General features: G+C 59.3%; 1 protein-coding gene across 1 annotated transcript; it reads right to left on the reverse strand.

The window, feature by feature from the left end:
- Positions 1 to 2,312: 2,312 nt before the first annotated feature.
- CHRNB4 (cholinergic receptor nicotinic beta 4 subunit) lies at positions 2,313 to 15,021 on the reverse strand. Its single transcript, XM_044918013.1, has 6 exons — positions 14,882 to 15,021; positions 10,619 to 10,767; positions 7,119 to 7,163; positions 6,906 to 7,015; positions 5,211 to 6,207; positions 2,313 to 2,511 (listed from the first exon to the last, which is right to left on the reverse strand). The coding sequence occupies exons 1-6, from the start codon at positions 14,934 to 14,936 to the stop codon at positions 2,371 to 2,373; spliced, it is 1,497 nt and encodes a 498-aa protein (XP_044773948.1). The 5' UTR covers positions 14,937 to 15,021; the 3' UTR covers positions 2,313 to 2,370.
- Positions 15,022 to 16,780: the final 1,759 nt, after the last annotated feature.

The raw sequence follows: 16,780 nt of genomic DNA on the forward strand, positions 1-16,780 counted from the left end.
GGGGGGGGGGGGGGGGGGGGGGGGGGGCGGCTGGAGTCGGTGGAAACGGGTCCGCCGCCAGTGGGTACTTGATGCTGGAGGAGGACCTGCGGGGTTGCTAGCCCGCGCTACTTAGGATAGATCTGAAATGCTCCCTGGTAACAAGTAGAAAGAAACTCAAAGAAATGAGGCTCCGAAATGGAGCCGTCGGAGAGGCTCCCGCGCTCCGGCCGGTGGCTCCCGGCCGACCCTCCTCTGTCAGCCCGCATCTGCACCTGCGCCGACGGCCCCGCCCCCGCCCCTCTGACTACCTACCCGGGGGGCGGGGGGCACCGGCAAGTGGGCAAGTGAATCGTCTTTAGTATTTACAGAATGGATCACCTTAAACCCAAACAAAAGGAGAGATTTTGCAGGACCCAGGAAATATAAGAATTAGGGCCAATCTCTCAGGGCCCCATTTAGAGCATTCTCATTCTCTAGGCAAAAAGCCCTACATTTGAAAAGTGTTGCAAATCAGATACACAACCAAGGACTTGTATCCAGAGGTTATAAAGAACCCTCAAAACTCAGAAGTCAGAATAGATAAGTGGTCTTGGGGGGGGGGTGAGGCAAGTGTTCTAAAACCGGATTATGGTGATAAACTTACTAAAACTCGTTGAATTGTACACGTAAAATGGACGAATTTTATACTATGTATGTTATTCCTTAGTAAAGTTGTTTTTAAAATCTCAACAGTAAGAAAACTAAAACCCAATTTAAAGAATGAGCAAAAGAGTTAAACAGACACTTCACCAAATAGGGTGTACGTAGGCAAAAAAAGAAAAAAAAAATCACATGAAAAGATGTTCAATATCGTTAGCAGTTAGGGAAAAGCAGATTAAGAGCTGGCGGATACAGCACTTCGCACCCACTGGGATGATTAAAATACATCCCTACCGAGTGCAGATGGGGACCCAGAGCAGCGGTCTCTCTCCTACCTTGCGTGGGGGGATGCAGGGTGGTATGGGGGCCCCAGAGCCCCATCTGACCGTGTCCTGGAAGTTAAACAGCCATTCCCCACGTAACCCAGCGATCACACTCCTGGGCGTTTATCGAGGGGGTGAAAACCCTCATTCACACAGAATCCCACAGACTTGAATGTTTTATAGCAGCTCTGTTCGCAGCTGACTGGTCGCTACCTCAGTGTGTGCCCGCGTCCACAGGACAGACTACTTACTGGTCAGCGAGAGGCGGGATTGGTGCCTGCAGCAGCATGGGTGAGCTCAAGGGCATTATGTTGAGGGACAAGAGTTGCCCCCCTCTCCGGAGGTTGCACACTGTGTGGTTCATGGGCATGGCATCTGGAGAAGACCAGATCCTGGTGACGGGGAGGCCCGCAGGGGTTGCCAGGGACTGGCCGGGAGGGAGGTGTTTGGGTGATCAGGCTCTCCCATGTCCTGCTGACACGAATCTGCACGTGTGTGAACATTCAGAGAACAATACACAAAAAGTCAATTTTATTGTATAATTAAAAAAACGGAATTTAAAAAAAGTCCTCTATTGCCCAAGTATTTTAAGAGCCTATCACGTGCCCTGTGCTGGGCGAAACCAGCGGGAGGACCAATCAGAGCATCGGTGAGGGGACAGCTCAGCCTGGCCTGGGTCTGAAGCAGGTGTCCAGGCTGTGGAGCGCGGCGGAGAGGGTCCTTCTGTCAGAAGGGGAGCCAGGGACGGCTGCTCGGGGCGGCGGGGGGGGGGGGGCATCTGAGCTTGAAGAAGGAACAGGAGTCAGTCATTCATTCATTCAACATTTATTAAGCACCTGCTGTGTGCCGAGCACTGTCCTAGGCCCTGGGGTTGTGCAGCGAACACGAAGGACCAGGTTCCTGCCGTCCCAGAGCTCACACTGGACTGGCTGAGCTAGGGGCAACAGACACACTACCAAGTGAGAATTCCGGTCCCGAGGAGGGCTGGAGGAAGGCGGGGTGACTGGGGAAGGGCTGACGGGGACATGACTTGGGGACAGAGGATGCACTGGATGCTGCAGCCACTGCGGGAGCGTGGGAGGCACGGGGGGATGAAGGTGCAGCCAATGCAGAGGCTTCGAGCTGGAAAGGATCCTGAAGCGTGTGCAGGTCTGAGAGAAGACCGGGGAGCGGAGGGCAGTGGGGTGACAGTGGGGCCGGGATGTGGGCAGGATGCCGGGCATGTCCTTCTCCCCAGTGCAGGGAGAGACTGGCCGGAGTCACACTGTCCGAAGCCCCTGCTGCTGGGCTTCCCTTCAGCGAGGGCAGCCCCCTGCTTCCGTCCTGCCCTCCCCCAGCTGTGGCTGTTTGTTTGACAGGGTTGATGGCCAAGGGACTCGGGTCCTCTCACCCTGCAGCCCCGGGGCCCTTGGGCACGCAGGACAGACTAGGACCCCTCGGAGGGCGTGTGGGTCTGGAAGAGGGGAGGCAGGAAGAGCCCCACGGTGCCGAGCACACACACAACCACAAACACCCACAGGAACAGCCGGTCAACCACCATGGCCACGTACTTCCAGTCCTCGACGACCTGCAGGCAGACAGAGCGGCCGTTATGGGCGCCCAGACCTCCCTGCTCTCCTTCCCCCACGCAGGGCCCTCGCTGTGGGCCAGGGAGCCCCTAGGCTGCTGTGGCCACCCCCCCGCCCACAGGCACCAGGGAGGACAGGAAGCTACAGATGAAAGCGTTAGTAATAGTAATACCACTAACACTGAGTGGTGTGACTGGAGAACCACATCATGGCGAGTCCCCTTCTCTTACTTTGAGCCCCAGTCTCCTGCCTGAGCTCTGCCCAAAGGAAGATTTGGGGCCCACCTCGCTGTGTCGGGGGCAGGACGCCTGGAAACCTGGCTGTGGAATCCGCTCAGTTCCCTAACACTGTGGATGGAGACCAGCCTCCCTCGGCTTCGTCACCTCCCCCGGCCCCCATTTCCTAGAGCCACCGTGGGCACCAGGTCTGTCGCCCCCCCACCCCACCCCCAGGCCCGTCTGACCCCTCTGCCCGTGTTCCCCGCTGGAGAGTGGCCTGACCTGAACTCAGCAGAGGCTCTGGACTTGGAGATTTGGGCAGCAGCGGACGAGGTGACATCAGTGACCCAGTTTGTCAGGGCCCCTCCAGGGCGATCCCATGTCAGGCGTCCCCCCCCCACCCCCCAGGACCGGCGGGCCCCGTGCAGCCTGCGCCCTGTGTGGCCTCTGCTCGGCTCTCTGGGGTTTCATTTTGATAGCCCTAATTTAAGACGACTGTATTTTTGGCGTGTGTGACTTTTCCCCTTTTTATATTTGTGTGCTATTTACAGCGACCTGTTAATGGGGGGTGCTGAAGATGAGCCGCGGCCTGGGCCGGCTGAGGGGTAGCCATGCTCGGAAGGGGGCAAACCGGGCTGGAGGAAGGCGGCCAGCGTGCACTCAGGGCAGGCAGGGAAGTGTAAGGACAGCGTAGAGATCTGCTTGTGTCATGGCTCTGGTCTGCACCAGCTGTGTGGCCCCGGGCCAGGCAGCGTGCGTCTCTGAGCCTCGTGCTCCCCGACGTGGAGTGGGGTTTGCGTACATGCCTCTTGCCACAGTTCCTGGGGGGGGTTGGCACTGATGTAGGTCCAGTCCTGCAAGGGCACCCCGTGTGTGCTCGGAGCTCAGGGAAACGGTGATTGTAATAATGGGAGACCCCGCCTGGTTGCTCCCCGCAAGAGGCTTTTGCTTGATTGAATTAGAAATGGCAGGAGGCATGTGAGTGTCACGGGGCGGGGGGACCTTGAGAAGAGGGCGCTCAGGGCGGGTGGCGGCTCAGCCAGGAGCACAGACACCAGCTTCTCAGCCTGAATGTGTGCATGGAGCCCCGGGGGAGGGGTTACAGGTGCAGGCTCAGGGGGCCTCCCAGAGAGGCCTGGGCTCACTCAGAACACGGCCCTGGTGGCCCCAGAGCCGGACCGTGAACAGTTACCCCGAGGTTCCCTGTAGCCAGCAGGGCCCTGCACTGTGTATCAGCATCCGGGACCCAGGGGATTAGCTGATGCCGAGCTGCTGGATGGTTTTAAAAGAAAGCACAACCAAAAGTGAAATCTGATGGTCTTCTAGAGCTGTGCTTCTCGAGCTGGACTGTAACGTGGGGTCTGCTGAAAATGCAGACTCTGAGTCCGGTGCGGGCCAGGCCGGGCTGCGTTTCTAACCGGCGGCGCTGCTGGCTCCGGCCGTGCTCCGAGGAGCTCCCATCCCACATCCCGTTGGTTACGTGCTCTTCCTCTTTCACGGGGTGGTGCTGGAGCCTCTGCAGCCTGCTCGTGTCCCTCCAACTAACAGAAACCCGTGCTTTCCCCTGAGAAGGCGGCTGGCGCAAGGTGAGCACGAGGCTGTGCCCTCCTTCTGCCCGCAGCTGCAGGCCGCCGGGCGGGGGGTCTGCTCTATAAGGTGTTGAAATGAGAGCATCTGCAGCACCGTGACTCAGCAGCCCTCCTGCCCGCTGCGGACACGTGCGGGAAAGTCTCTAGGCTGGGCTGTCCTGCTCTGCGTTCAGTTACCACCAGCCCGGCCTGTGAGGCCTGGGAGACCCTCTCCATTAGCGCCCCTGGCTTTGTCCTGTGACAGTAAACGTAACCTCCCTTTGCAAATCTGTCATCACATTATCACCATAGGAGCGGTGACGTTCTAACTGCTTTTCTGTACTCCCCAAAGCTGTCCTGTTTATGTGGCTTGTTGGCAAGCTGGGGGGCAAGGGGAGCAGGTGCCCTCAGTGCCCGGCCCACCCTCATCCCCAAGACTGAGGTCCCCTTCCAGCCCAGTGACAGCCGCCGGCTCGGGGTGCCCATGGCTCCCCCCTCCTCTGCCCCAGTGTGAGGCCGGATGAGCTGGGGAGGGACTGCCCAGGGCCACCCTCCGCCTCGGGGGTGAGAGCCGAGGGGTGTGTGCTCCCCTGTGTCCTCAGAGCCCCCAGAGCCCATGGCAGTCATGGGCAGCCTGCTCCTCCTTCCCGGTCTCCCCGGGGCCCTCCCTGAGCTTCCTGAGCTCACTCCGCAGGTGAACTACCTTTGCCTGGGCCCTCAACTCAGGGCTGCTTTTGGGGACCCCAAAACAAACAAAAAACGGGTTCTTGGCACTTCCTTCCTCTTCCCTGATGCCTGGAGCTACAATAAAACAGTTCAGGTCTGGGTTCCACACTCCAGCCAAGGGTCTGGGCGCTCTGTCCCGTGAGTGAGCTGTGGGCAGTGGGGCGGGGGACAGGGCTGGGGACTTACACTCTGGTCTTGGTCGTCACTCCTCATGTGCTGGGCAATGAAGCTGATGCCCTCTAATGCGTCCTGCACATCCTGCTGGAACCTCCCGGAAGACCTCAGCCGGAAACCCCGGGCCGTGCCCGCCACGTCGGAGCCAGACCCGGAGCCAGCCGGGGACTTGGGGGCTGCAGAGGCGGGATTCACAAAGTACATGGAGCTCCCATAGAGGTTGAGGGCGCTGGCTGGGCCTGCAGCCGAGGCGGAGGCGGCCTCGGACCGGGTCAGGCGAGGCTGGCTGGGCTGGGGGGTTCTCGAGGGGCTGCTGTCCGGGCGCTTCATGAAGAGGAAGGTGGGCAGCTTGTGTAGGAAGCAGCGCCGGACCCAGGGCGCCATGGTGTGCGTGCTGGGCGAGCGGTGGTGCACGTTGAGCACGCACACGCTGGTGACGATGGAGAAGGTGACGAGCACCATGGTGAACATGAGGTACTTGCCGATGAGCGGCACGTCCAGGGAGGTGGGCGGCACGATCTTGGAGATGAGCAGCAGGAACACGGTGAGAGCCAGTAGCACGGAGATGCACAGAGTCATCTTCTCGCCGCAGTCGGACGGCAGGTAGAAGACGAGGATGGCCAGCGAGGTGATGAGCACGCAGGGGATGATGAGGTTGATGGTGTAGAAGAGGGGCTTGCGGCGGATGATGAAGTCGTAGGTCACATCCACGTAGCTGGGGTCCTGCGGGTTCACGGTCCGCCGGCCCGGCAGCGCCACGATGTCCCACTCGCCGCTGGGGGTGAAGTCGTCCATGCTGGCCATGGGGGTCTTGAGCACCATGTCGATCTCTGTGTGGTCGTAGGTCCAGGAGCGGAACTTGAGGGTGCAGTTCTGCTGGTCAAACGGGAAGTGCTTCACCTCGATCTTGCAGGCGCTCTTGTAGATGGCGGGTGGCAGCCAGAAGATGCTGCCATTGGAGCGGACCACCACGTTGGTGTAGAGAGACACCTCGTAGGTTCCATCGGCGCTAGGGGCACGGAGAGGAGAACATGGGGAACTTGCCAGCGAGCCCTCGGGACCGTTTCTCAGTGGCCATCCTTCCAGCCCCTGGCGCCCTCCCCGAAAAGGCCAACTTTCCATGGCCTCTGCATGGCACAGAGTGCCCTTCATGTGGATGAGCTCCCATGTGCCTCACAGTTATCGGAGGTGGGTTTTACTAGGATCCCCATTTTACAGACGGGGAAACCGAGGCTCAGAGAAGTTCAATGACTTCTTAAAGGTCAGAAAACTAGGAAGCAGTCCAGCGAGGACCTAAACTTGGTTCATGCTTCTGCTGGGAACACTGTGACCCCACGATACCCTCTCGCTCCCTCCACCCACCCAAGATATTGATGCTACCAACACCCAGCACTGACAGAGCATCTGAGGGCCAACAAGATAGGATGGAGACCAGAAAGAGCACTGGATTCGGGGTCCAGATGCTGGCCCTGGGCCCAACTGTGCCCAAATGAGCGAGTGAGTCTCTCCCCCTTCTCCGGGCCTCCAGTGCCCCACCTGCCATGGAGGGTGCTGGATCTGCCCATTTCCTTTTCCAGCCTGACCGCCTGGAGGTCTGAGTGAAGCACAGATGAGGCCCAGGGCTGGCCTCAGGACCCGAGGACCCCCAGAGTCCAGGCCTGCTGCCCTGGCCTGGCTCTCACCTCCTCGGCCAACCCTGCCACTCACTTGTTGTAAAGCACGATGTCTGGCAGCCAGATGCGCTTTGCAGGGATCCTCAGGATGTTCACGCCTTCATAGCGGGAGCTGTTCCAGGCCAGGCGGTAGTCGGTCCACTCCTGAGCAGACAGGTACGGCCCTGTAAGTTGGACGCTCGTAGCCACCAAGGGGGTGGCCCTGGAGGAAATGCCTCCTGGGCTGGGGACACTGCAGGACACTTACCTGTTTCAGCCAGACATTGGTGGTCATGATCTGTTCTCGCTCATTCTGGGGAGGGAAACAGGGATATCCATTCACCAGGTGGGAGGAGCCTTCACACATAGACCCCACGTTATCACACAGAAGGCTCGGGGCTCCAGGACCACATGCCCAGCCGCTGACCCACCATCTCTGGAATGGCTCAGAGGTATTTCACACCCACTTGTCTGGGACAAAGCTTGTGATCGTCACCCAGATCGGGTCCTCTGCTGATACTGCTTCCCCCGGCCATGCAGCTCCATAGGCCAGAAACCTGGGGGCAGTCTCTGCACCCCATTCTCTGGCCCCCCAGGGTGTCCTGTAGATGGAACCCTCTGCGTGCATCTCAGACTTGTCTGCTTCTGTCATGGCTGCCAGCAGTATCCACCAGCTGGACAACTGCAGTCACCTCCCTACTGGTCCTCCTCCTCACCCAGGCCTCCTCCCCGCTGGTCCTCCTCCCCCGGGCCTCCTCCTCACCCCACGCCTCCTCGTCCCCCAGGCCTCCTCCCTGCTGGTCCTCCTCCTCACCCTGCACCTCTTCGTCCCACTGTCTCAGCAGCCAGGGGATCCTTTTAAAAGGTTCCTCTCAAGCTGAAAACCCCCACTCTTTCCCCACGTCCCCCGGTGTCCCTCCTCCGTCCTCCCCCCCCAGCTCCCGAAGTTTCTTTATAATTTATTTATTTTTCGTAGTGGTAAAATGCACATAACATAAAATTTGCCACGTTAACGGCAGTTGGTGTAAAGTTTTTGTCTGATCATTCCAATATCCGAATCATCTGTGTGTCTGTTTCCTTTGTCTTTTTTTCTCTGTCTTTTTTCATTTTGTCTTGTCTTACTGTGTGCCTAGTGCATTTTTATCTGCTTTCATAGGCCTCCAAGGAGAACTGACTTTGGCATAATGGCAGATAGATGAGGGGCAGATCCCCTTCATCTAGTCTGTGTCTGAGCTTGTTCACAGCAGGTTTAGTTGTTTTGAGAGCTGGCCTATTTTTTATTCATTTTTACTCTGACGGGTGGTCTTTTCAGGGTCTCCCCATCTTGTGGGGCCCGAATGGTGGCATGTGCCCCCAGCCCTGCGAGAGCACCAGACACTCAGCTGGGCTCCAGCCTCACAGCCACCATGCTGCCCTCCTCTCCTTAGCCCCTTGGCCTTTTACCATGTACCTGTCATCATGGGCAGGGAAAAACACCATAGACCGAGGGTCACCTCCCGGAATCTGGTCCCTCAAGTCCTGGCTGAGCTCTCCAAGACTGTCACACAGATTAATGGAGTGGGAGGCATTTTTATACAGCTTTTCTAGTTGTTCTTGTGGAAAAGCTAGTCTGCAACACTGAACGCCTTCATCTGTCTTTAAAAACATTTTTTTTTAAGTTGTGGTAAAACTTACATACAGTGAAGTGCATAGGTTTTAAGCAAACAGTTTGATCAATTTGAGCAAATATATTACCCACATGGCCCACCTCCATTCAGGCTCTATCACTCAGGAATTCTCTTGTGTCTCAGTCCTGTCCGTCGCTCCCCAGCGGCTGCAGAACACACCCGAGGAGGATGGCTCAAGGCCTGGCCACCCCAGGGAGCTTCTTGGGAGGGCCTGCACACACTCCTTGCTTCCTCCCTGGAAACTTCATCTTTAAACTGGTCATGCCCATAACCCTCCCTCCTGGAAAACCAGATCCTGGAATACAGAAGAAATAAACCCTCGGACTGAATACCTATTCTCCGTACAGCGTTCGGGGTGATCACCGCTCACAGGAGCACGCTCACGGCATAGGGTGGGAGCCCTCCTCCTCCTGGTAACTTCTGTGACCTCCCACGGCCCACAGGGTAGATATGGCAGGGGCAGCCTTAGCCTGGAAGTGCGACCACAGCCGCCTGCCTGTTTCCCCTGAGCAGGGCAGCAGCCGTGCAGTGGCAGCTGGGCTCACCCCGTTAAGCAAAACGCCTTTGGCTGCACCGTAAACTCCCAACACTAGCCTGGCCTGGCTCCTTGTTCTTCCCAGGCGGCCTGCAGCGGGGAGAGGGACAGAAAGCTCAGGCTGTCCGTCCCCTCCCCCATTGTCTGGCTGTGCTTCCTCCCAGGGGACCCTCCTCCCAGCCTTCTGGGGGCGTTGCTTGGAGGGGGTGGGTTTGTGGGGGCCACCTGTCCTCAGGAGGTTCAGCTCCCCCCGTTACCTCCTTCCCCACGACCAGACGTGGTACCCTAGAGTGCTCCCCTCACAGCTCCTTCCCGGGCAGGTTCCAACCCCGTGGATGGGGCTGTGGGAAGGCCACACGGGGAAGGTTAACCATAGGCCGTGGTTCCTGCAGACACTCTCAGCTCAGAGACAAGAGGGGCGAGGGGGAGCTCCCCGGCACCTCAGCACCTCTACCCCTGCCCCACATCCACACACCAGGAGCTGACAGCCCTACTTGTGGAGTCTGCAAGCTGTTCCTCCTTCTCGTGCCCACGGTGGCTGCCCTCACCTGTCCAGACTCTCACCCCCCCAGGCAGCGGCTGCCTCTGGTCCTGTCCCCACACCGGGGCCTCGGTACCCATCAGGTCCCACAGCCTCGTTCCTCTGTCCCCCGACGAGGGGGGACATGAGGGCCTCTGTTGGGCAGGCTAAGGGAGGGCGATGATAGGGTAGAGCTGCCAGGACAAGGAGAAGTTTATGGCCATGGTGGACGCCCACCTGTTCGGGAAAGGCCTGTTGGCCGCCCACCCCACGGTCATTGCCCCTTCACATCTTTGTTAACAGAACCATGACTTTGTTAGGTATCGGACACTCATGATCTTCCAGGCCTCCTGGCCAGCTGTGGCTGAGGCTCAGGGATCCAAGGCTCGTCCACAGGGCAGGTCTCTGGGACAGAGAGGATCTGAGAGCTCCTGCCACAGACATTGTCACGTGACATTTTATGTTTGGACCTGTGGCCGCCATCTGATGATCAGAATCCTGCCATCATGGACAGCGACCCAGAGCTCCGACACTGCCGGGTCCCTGACTGACCGGCACGGACAGCGACCCAGAGCTCCGACACCGCTGGGTCCCCGACTGACCGGCACGGACAGCGACCCAGAGCTCCGACACCGCCGGGTCCCCGACTGACTGACCAGCACTGACACACTGGCCTGCTCTCGCCGGGGTGTTCTCAGTGTTTTGGCCACTGGGACTTGGATGTTCTGTGGCTTGAAGTTAAAGCATTTTCATCGATGTTGAGATCTGGGATTAGCAGTGGCCCTGAATGGTGGGACTGGTGTGCATGCAGCGGGCAGGGCTCGCCCAGCAAGGACGGGAGCGCAAGGCCAGCCTGCAGTTCCGGGACCAAGGATTCACAGCGCAGAGGCGGTCAGGCCTCCAGTTTAGGTGGACTCCTGAACATATGCATATAGAAAAGGAGCAGACGAGCGATCTGACCTGGCCTAGAGGTCTGGGCCAAGCCAGAGGTGCCCCCAGCCCCGCACTCTGGCCCCCCAGCCTGGACAGGGGCAGTCAGCACCTACCACGCTGATGAGCTGGGCCAGGGACAGCTGCAGCTGGATGGAGATGAGCTGGGCCGAGCTGGTGGCCGGGCGGATCAGGTTGTTGTAGCGGGTTCTGTTCAGAAGGTCATCTACAAGTCTCTCCTCTGCATTGGCCACACGGCAGTCCCCTGGGGAGACACACGGTCAGACCTGCTGGGCCCTCCCTGCTGGCCGCTAAGGGGAGAGTGGGGCTGGTGCTCCTTCCTCCCCTTCCCACTAGGATGAAGGGCAGCCCACACCCGGACGCTGCGTCCAGAAACGGGGTGCTGCCCGCAAGTCTCTCTGCACCCCAAGTCTATCCGTCCATCCTCCTGCTCCCCGCCCCCAGCCCCGGTCGTGGAGCACGGCCCGGGCTCTTCCCGTAGCCCGTTGTGGGTGTCCCTGCCCGACTCTGCCCCTGCGGCCACGCACCACGCGGCACGACAGTCAGTGGCTGTGGCCTCACCAGGGCCTTCCCCGCCCGAGCCTCTCAGGCCTCCCAGACTGAGCCCTTTGGCCCTGGTACCAGCCTGCCCTCCTCAACCTGATCTTTTCTCACGGGCCCACCCAGACGCTCGGTGCTCCGCCATCCCTCCTGCTTTCCTCTCCCCACCCTGTCTTCACGGTCGTACTTCTGAGCCCTTGGGCGCACTCTCTCTGCCAGAGTTGCCCCCAGGCCAACCATCAAACGTCTGTCTGCCTTGTGCCAGACACCGTGCCATGTGCTGGGGATGACAGCAAGCAAACACCAGAAGTGACTCCTGCCTTGGTTTCCTGTGTAGTGGAGGAGGGATCCTACCATGGGTTTTGTGTGCAGAGCGGGGAGGAGGGTGGTACGTTCTCGGGGAGAGAACAGACTGACCACGGGTAATTTCCCGAGTTAAGACCCTCAGACTGCAAAGTGTTGTGGTCCAGCTGACAGGTGGCTCCTGGTCCGGAGCTTAAAGGAGAGGGGTGGGCTCAGGGCCGTAACCAGTGCAGCTCCCACAAGAAGCCTGGCCTGCCCCTGGGCCCCCTGAGCTTCCCACAGGCCTGGATCTCTTGCCCAGTGGGGTGTGGGTCTTGGTCCCAGATCCTTCACACGTCTGGGAGTGAAGATGAGGTTCAGTGACCTGGTCTTGTTTACCCTGGTGTCTTCTGGGAGGATGTGTCAGCTGAGGGCAGAGGTGGGGGTGGTGCCGTGGGAAGAGACTCTGGGGAAGGTCAAGGACACTTGAGCAGGAGAGCCCAGCAGCAGGGAGGGGAGATGGGCAGAGCAGGTGGTGGTGGGCAGGAAAGCAGGTAGGAGAAGATCAGGGAACGGGGGCTGAGGAGGTGGGGGTGGGGCTGCCGGGGAGGGGCTGGGTCACTGGGCGTGGGGTTCAGGTGGCATCCTTCCCTGAAGGGCCAGTGCCGGCTTTTTGCCAAATCCCTCCCTCTGGGTGGGGCCCGAGGGCCCAGAGCCTGAACGGCCTGTGAAGCGGGTCCAAGGTGGCCTCCTGTGTGGGTGCTGGGCTGCACACAGGGCCACGGGAGCTGGCGCCACGCCAGCCTGCTCCGTGCACTTTCCGACTCGCTGCCTGTGTGGAGCAGATGCAATACTTAGTGCCTTGTGAATGATGCTCCCGGGTGCACCTGCTGCCCGCTGCCCCTCCCCCAGACTGCCTGGGGCTGTCCGGAGGGGGTCCTCTGGATGGTGGCCTAGATTCTGAGCTCTGCCTCTTACACCCTGGACCCCTCCCAGAGGCAAGCTGTTTGAATACCCTAGAAGCCAGCCTGTAGCCCCAGGCTAAAGCTGGGTCCCTCCCACGGCGCCTCTCTAGTGCGTATATTTGGGCTGACCCGTCATTTCAGAAAGTGGGCTGTATCACTTGCCCAAGCCTCTCTGGCATTTCTGAGGCCGGTCTGGGGTCAGAATCTGCAGCTCCTGGTCCTACAGGACAGGGAGAGACTGGAGCCCACATCTCTGCAGCCCCAGAGGTTGGTCCACCAGGTTCCTGAGAGGTCAAGACTGCTCTGCAGGCTGGGGCGCTTGGGCTGCTCACCTTTGGGGCTGTCCTGACTCCTGGGCCTTCACCTGGCCTGAGGGACCCTCCCCATCCTGAGGACAGGCTGTGGGCTCCAGAGTTGGGGGTTCTGAAAACCTCAGGCCATTTTGTGCGTTCCCTGTTTCTCATCCGGGGAAACTAAGACCCAAGAGGGAAGGAACTTACTTGAGGAGCCCCAGCAGGTCAGAGCAGAGCCAGGTCTCAGAGCCTCCTTCAGAGAGGGGCCCTCCCGGGCCCCAGTGCCTTCTGCCCTGCCCTTGCTAACGTCCCCAAAAGGAGACTGCTCTGCAGAGGCCATCATGGTAACCATAGCTGAGTGTGTGTTCCCGCTGTCACCTGTGTTTGCGTTCGTATGTGTGTGCGTGTAAGGGGGTGGGGCTGGGAAAGACCAGCAGGGCTGCTGTGGGCGGAATGGTCTCCCACCACCACCAAAGGCAGCGGGAACCCAGAACAACACATATTTGTTGCTTCCTGCCTGTGAGGCCTGCTGGGTTCAAAAGACAAGGGCCTGTCCCCGCTCCATGACAGGGTGGCCCAGAATGGGGGGAGCCTCCTGGGCGCCTCTGGGGGTCACGTTACAGCCCTGGGGTCAACACAGTTCAACAGGGAGGCCACCACTAGGGGTCAGTCATGACGCAGTGACTCTGAGGAGTCCTGGGCCAGCGCTGACTGTGTCTAGGGCCTGGCCTTGCTAGGCCTTCTCTGGAAAACCAGCTCGGGAGCAGGAAGGGGTTAACGTCTGGGGGAAGCCGCAGCTCAAACCCTCTACTGTGCTGACTGTGTGTACAGTTGGACAAAGCATAATCTTAAAATCTAATATTGGGAAAACCAAGAGATAATAGCTATTGTTTTGGAACACAAACCATGGAAGGTAAAGACCGACAGAATCTCCTGGCAAGGCAGCATCCAGAAGGCAAAGTGATTTTCAGTTTGGGGTGAGTGTCCTTCACTGAGGAAAGGAACAGGAGATTTGTATTTATTAAAAGGCAGCTCTGGATTTTTTTTTTTTTTAAAGGTCGAGATTTTTACCTTTTACGAAAAGCTCACCACATATTATCTGTCATGTGTAAGAATCACCTGGGTGCTTGTATAAACCCAGGTTCCCAGGCTCTATTTCCAGAGATTTAGATCTCTGAGGCTAGGGTGGGGCCCAGGAATTTGTATGGGGTAATCCTGATGCAGGTGGCCCCAGGACCGCGCTTTAGAAACACGGCAGCTGACTCATATCTGAGTCCCCAAGGATGTAGGCAGGGCATATCATTCCTATAGAACAGATGGGGAAACTGAGGCCTGGAGAGAGGAAAGGAATGGCATGGGGTCACCCCGCAAGTGGTGACAGAGCCAGGACACACGCAGAGTGGGGACACCATCTTTGGTGAGAGCTGCACTTCCCTATAGGAACTTGTATGTCCTCGCAGTCCTGCCTCCAACACCCCCAGTGCTGTGTCCTGTCCAAGGAAGATGTAGTCCCGCCTGGTCTCCTGGGCTAAGCACGACTCAGAGGACAAGCCTGGGCCAGACAGTAGGAGCTAAGGGTCCCTGGAACTCGGGGGGAGGGTGGGGGGGCGGGTGACTGAGGCCCAGAGAAGGCAGTCCTCATCACATCTGGACTCTGCCTGGGAAGGGCGGATGGGGTCTCCCTTTCAGGTGTCAGAGACTGCGGCTCTCCACTTCGCCAGCCTGACGCCGCGTCACGCTGTCTGTCCAAGCCAGCCCAGCCCCAAGGGTGGGTGACCAGAGACAGTGGTGTCTTAAAAGTGTGTTTCTTAGGAGACACGCCCCACACTGCAAACCATTCCGGGTCTGGCGATTTGGGCAAGCCCTTCCCGGGCCGGGCTGAGTTTCCCCATCTCTACCCTAGCGGCGCGGAGCCCTCCCTCCCAGGCCGAGCCGCGGGGGTGCTCCCTGCGTCTACACCTGGCCGGTGAGGAGCCTACTGGCACCTGACGCTGGTGTCCCGCAGACTCCCTTCGCGCCAGTGCAGAGCCAGCCCCGGCTCAGCCCGGAGGTTCTCGCCGCGGAGGCTGCCCGGCAGGTGCCCAGGGAGGAGAGGCAGTCCCCACTCCAAACCTCGGGGACCCATCGCCCTGGCCCGTCCCAGGGGCCTCGGCCAGTGGGCTCAGCCCGCCCACGCCCCCGTCCGGCCGGGACGACCTCGGGCCGCTCCCCCACCTGTGGCCAGTGCAGCCGGGCGGCGCGACCGGCGCCCCACCCCCCTTTCCCGAAAAGAACTCACCGCGCGGGCAAAGGGCAACCAGGGAGAAAAGGACCAGGGGCTGCGCACTCCTCATGGCGGGCGGGCGCCGGAGAGGCAGCCGCGGCGAGCCCAGCTGTCGGAGCACCCCGGCGCCGGCGAGCCGCGAGCAGGCAGGGAGCGCGGGGGCCGGCCTCGGAGTCTGGCGGCTCCGCCGGCGGGCACTAGGACCCGGCAGAGGGCCCGGCGGGGCCCCGCCCACTCGGGGAAGGGCGGGGCCGGCTGGGGCTCCGGCACCTGCGGCCGCGGTTTCTCGCCCGCGCCTGACTCCCACCTGCTCCGGCTGCGCCCGTCCCGCGCGTCCGTGGGGAGACCCGGGGACGCCGGCGCAGGGTCCCCGCACTGTTCGGGCACGTGGTTGTGCCCCAGGGAGGGTCCGTACCCGGGGGTTTGCCGAAGGAAAGGGGCGTCGCAGGGAGTAGGGAGCGAGCCAGCTGGAGTGGGGCTCGGCTCTCTGCAGACAAGGGGGGCGCTTAGGAAAAGTGAGTGCATTGGGGAGGGTGACTAGCTCAGGGTCCCCTGGCCTAGCTTGGGGAACTGGGGAATCGAGCAGAGTTGAAGGGACTGGATGGGGCCCGGAGTGAGCCGCCTGCGTCCCTCGTCCCCCCTTCTCCCCTTGGCCTTCTACCTGGGCTGACCCGAGGCAGCTCAGGTGACTCAAGGGAGCACGCAGCCCCTCCTCCAGCCCGGTGGTCCTCACCGGCTGTTGGGATCAGTACTATTCCCGTCGGGGCCGGGGGCTTCACGGGACAGGCATCAGCACCGGGGGAGCCCTACTTCGGGACTTGGCCAGAGCCTCAGTCCGGGACCTAAAAGGGCCTCCGGTGATTTCCGTAGCGCGCGGCCCCACACCTCCTCCCCTGTCTGGGTCCCAGCAGGCAAACGGAACAACTGGACGAACCAAGCGGGAGGGCAGGATCTGGGAGAGTGCCACCTTCTTCCCCCAGGATTCGCAGTCTTACTTTCATATCGCTTCCCCCGTCGTCCTCTTGCTACAATCGGAGACGACCACATATGATCTTTTAAAAAGAACGCTCTTGAAATGTAGTTGACTTTCCCTTTGGGATGGTTTGGAGAATCTAGGTTCAAGTGCGTCCTCTCTTCTCCAAACTGCAACAATAAATAGGTGAAATATATACAGTAAATTAAAAAGTCACAGCCAGGCTGAAAAACAAGATCGCCATCAATCAAAATCAGAAAAGAAATGCAGAGTGGTAGGGGGTGGCTGAAGCCTGGAGCCTGCTGGGCTCTGGAAGCCAAAGGCAGTGGCAGGTCCTTTGGGATTAAGGGGGACTAAAAGACTGGACTAGAAGCTGGGGGTTTGCATGTACCTCAAAGGAAGGAAGCTGGGAGGGGAAGCCAGCTGCTGATCTGTTGTCTGAAGTCCTAGCTTTGTGGGGTGCACGTTTTCCCTGATATACCATAGGATGGGAGCTTAAAAATGCCCACCTAGAAGCAGCTGCCAAACTGTAAGTTAGGTGAGCAAAGGTGCGAGGGTAGGAAGACAGAGAGGGAGAGAATATAACGTCCATTGGAAAAAGCCTACAACTGTGCCAGAAAGTAAGAGAAGGGCTGGGAGAATGATGGGGACATGTTAGAGGGGCACGTGAGCCATCCTGGAGGGGCTCCACCAACCAAGTCTGGGACAATTTGAGCATTAAAATAAGAAATAATGCTGATGAATACTCATTGAATAAAATAAGAAACTAAGCATATATCAAAGTAAATAAATGATTGAAAGTTTGATAAGAAGTGGGATACCTACATAGTTTCAAAGTAGCTCCTCATAAAATAGTTATTAATTATAGGGGGGAAAAGAGTTAACTCTCCAGGGGAGAAGCCTGGCAGATACCACCCGTGGTAGGCTGAAGAATGACTCCC

The sequence above is a fragment of the Neomonachus schauinslandi genome, chromosome 9, assembly GCF_002201575.2.
Source record: "Neomonachus schauinslandi chromosome 9, ASM220157v2, whole genome shotgun sequence".
Classification (NCBI taxonomy): domain Eukaryota; kingdom Metazoa; phylum Chordata; class Mammalia; order Carnivora; family Phocidae; genus Neomonachus; species Neomonachus schauinslandi.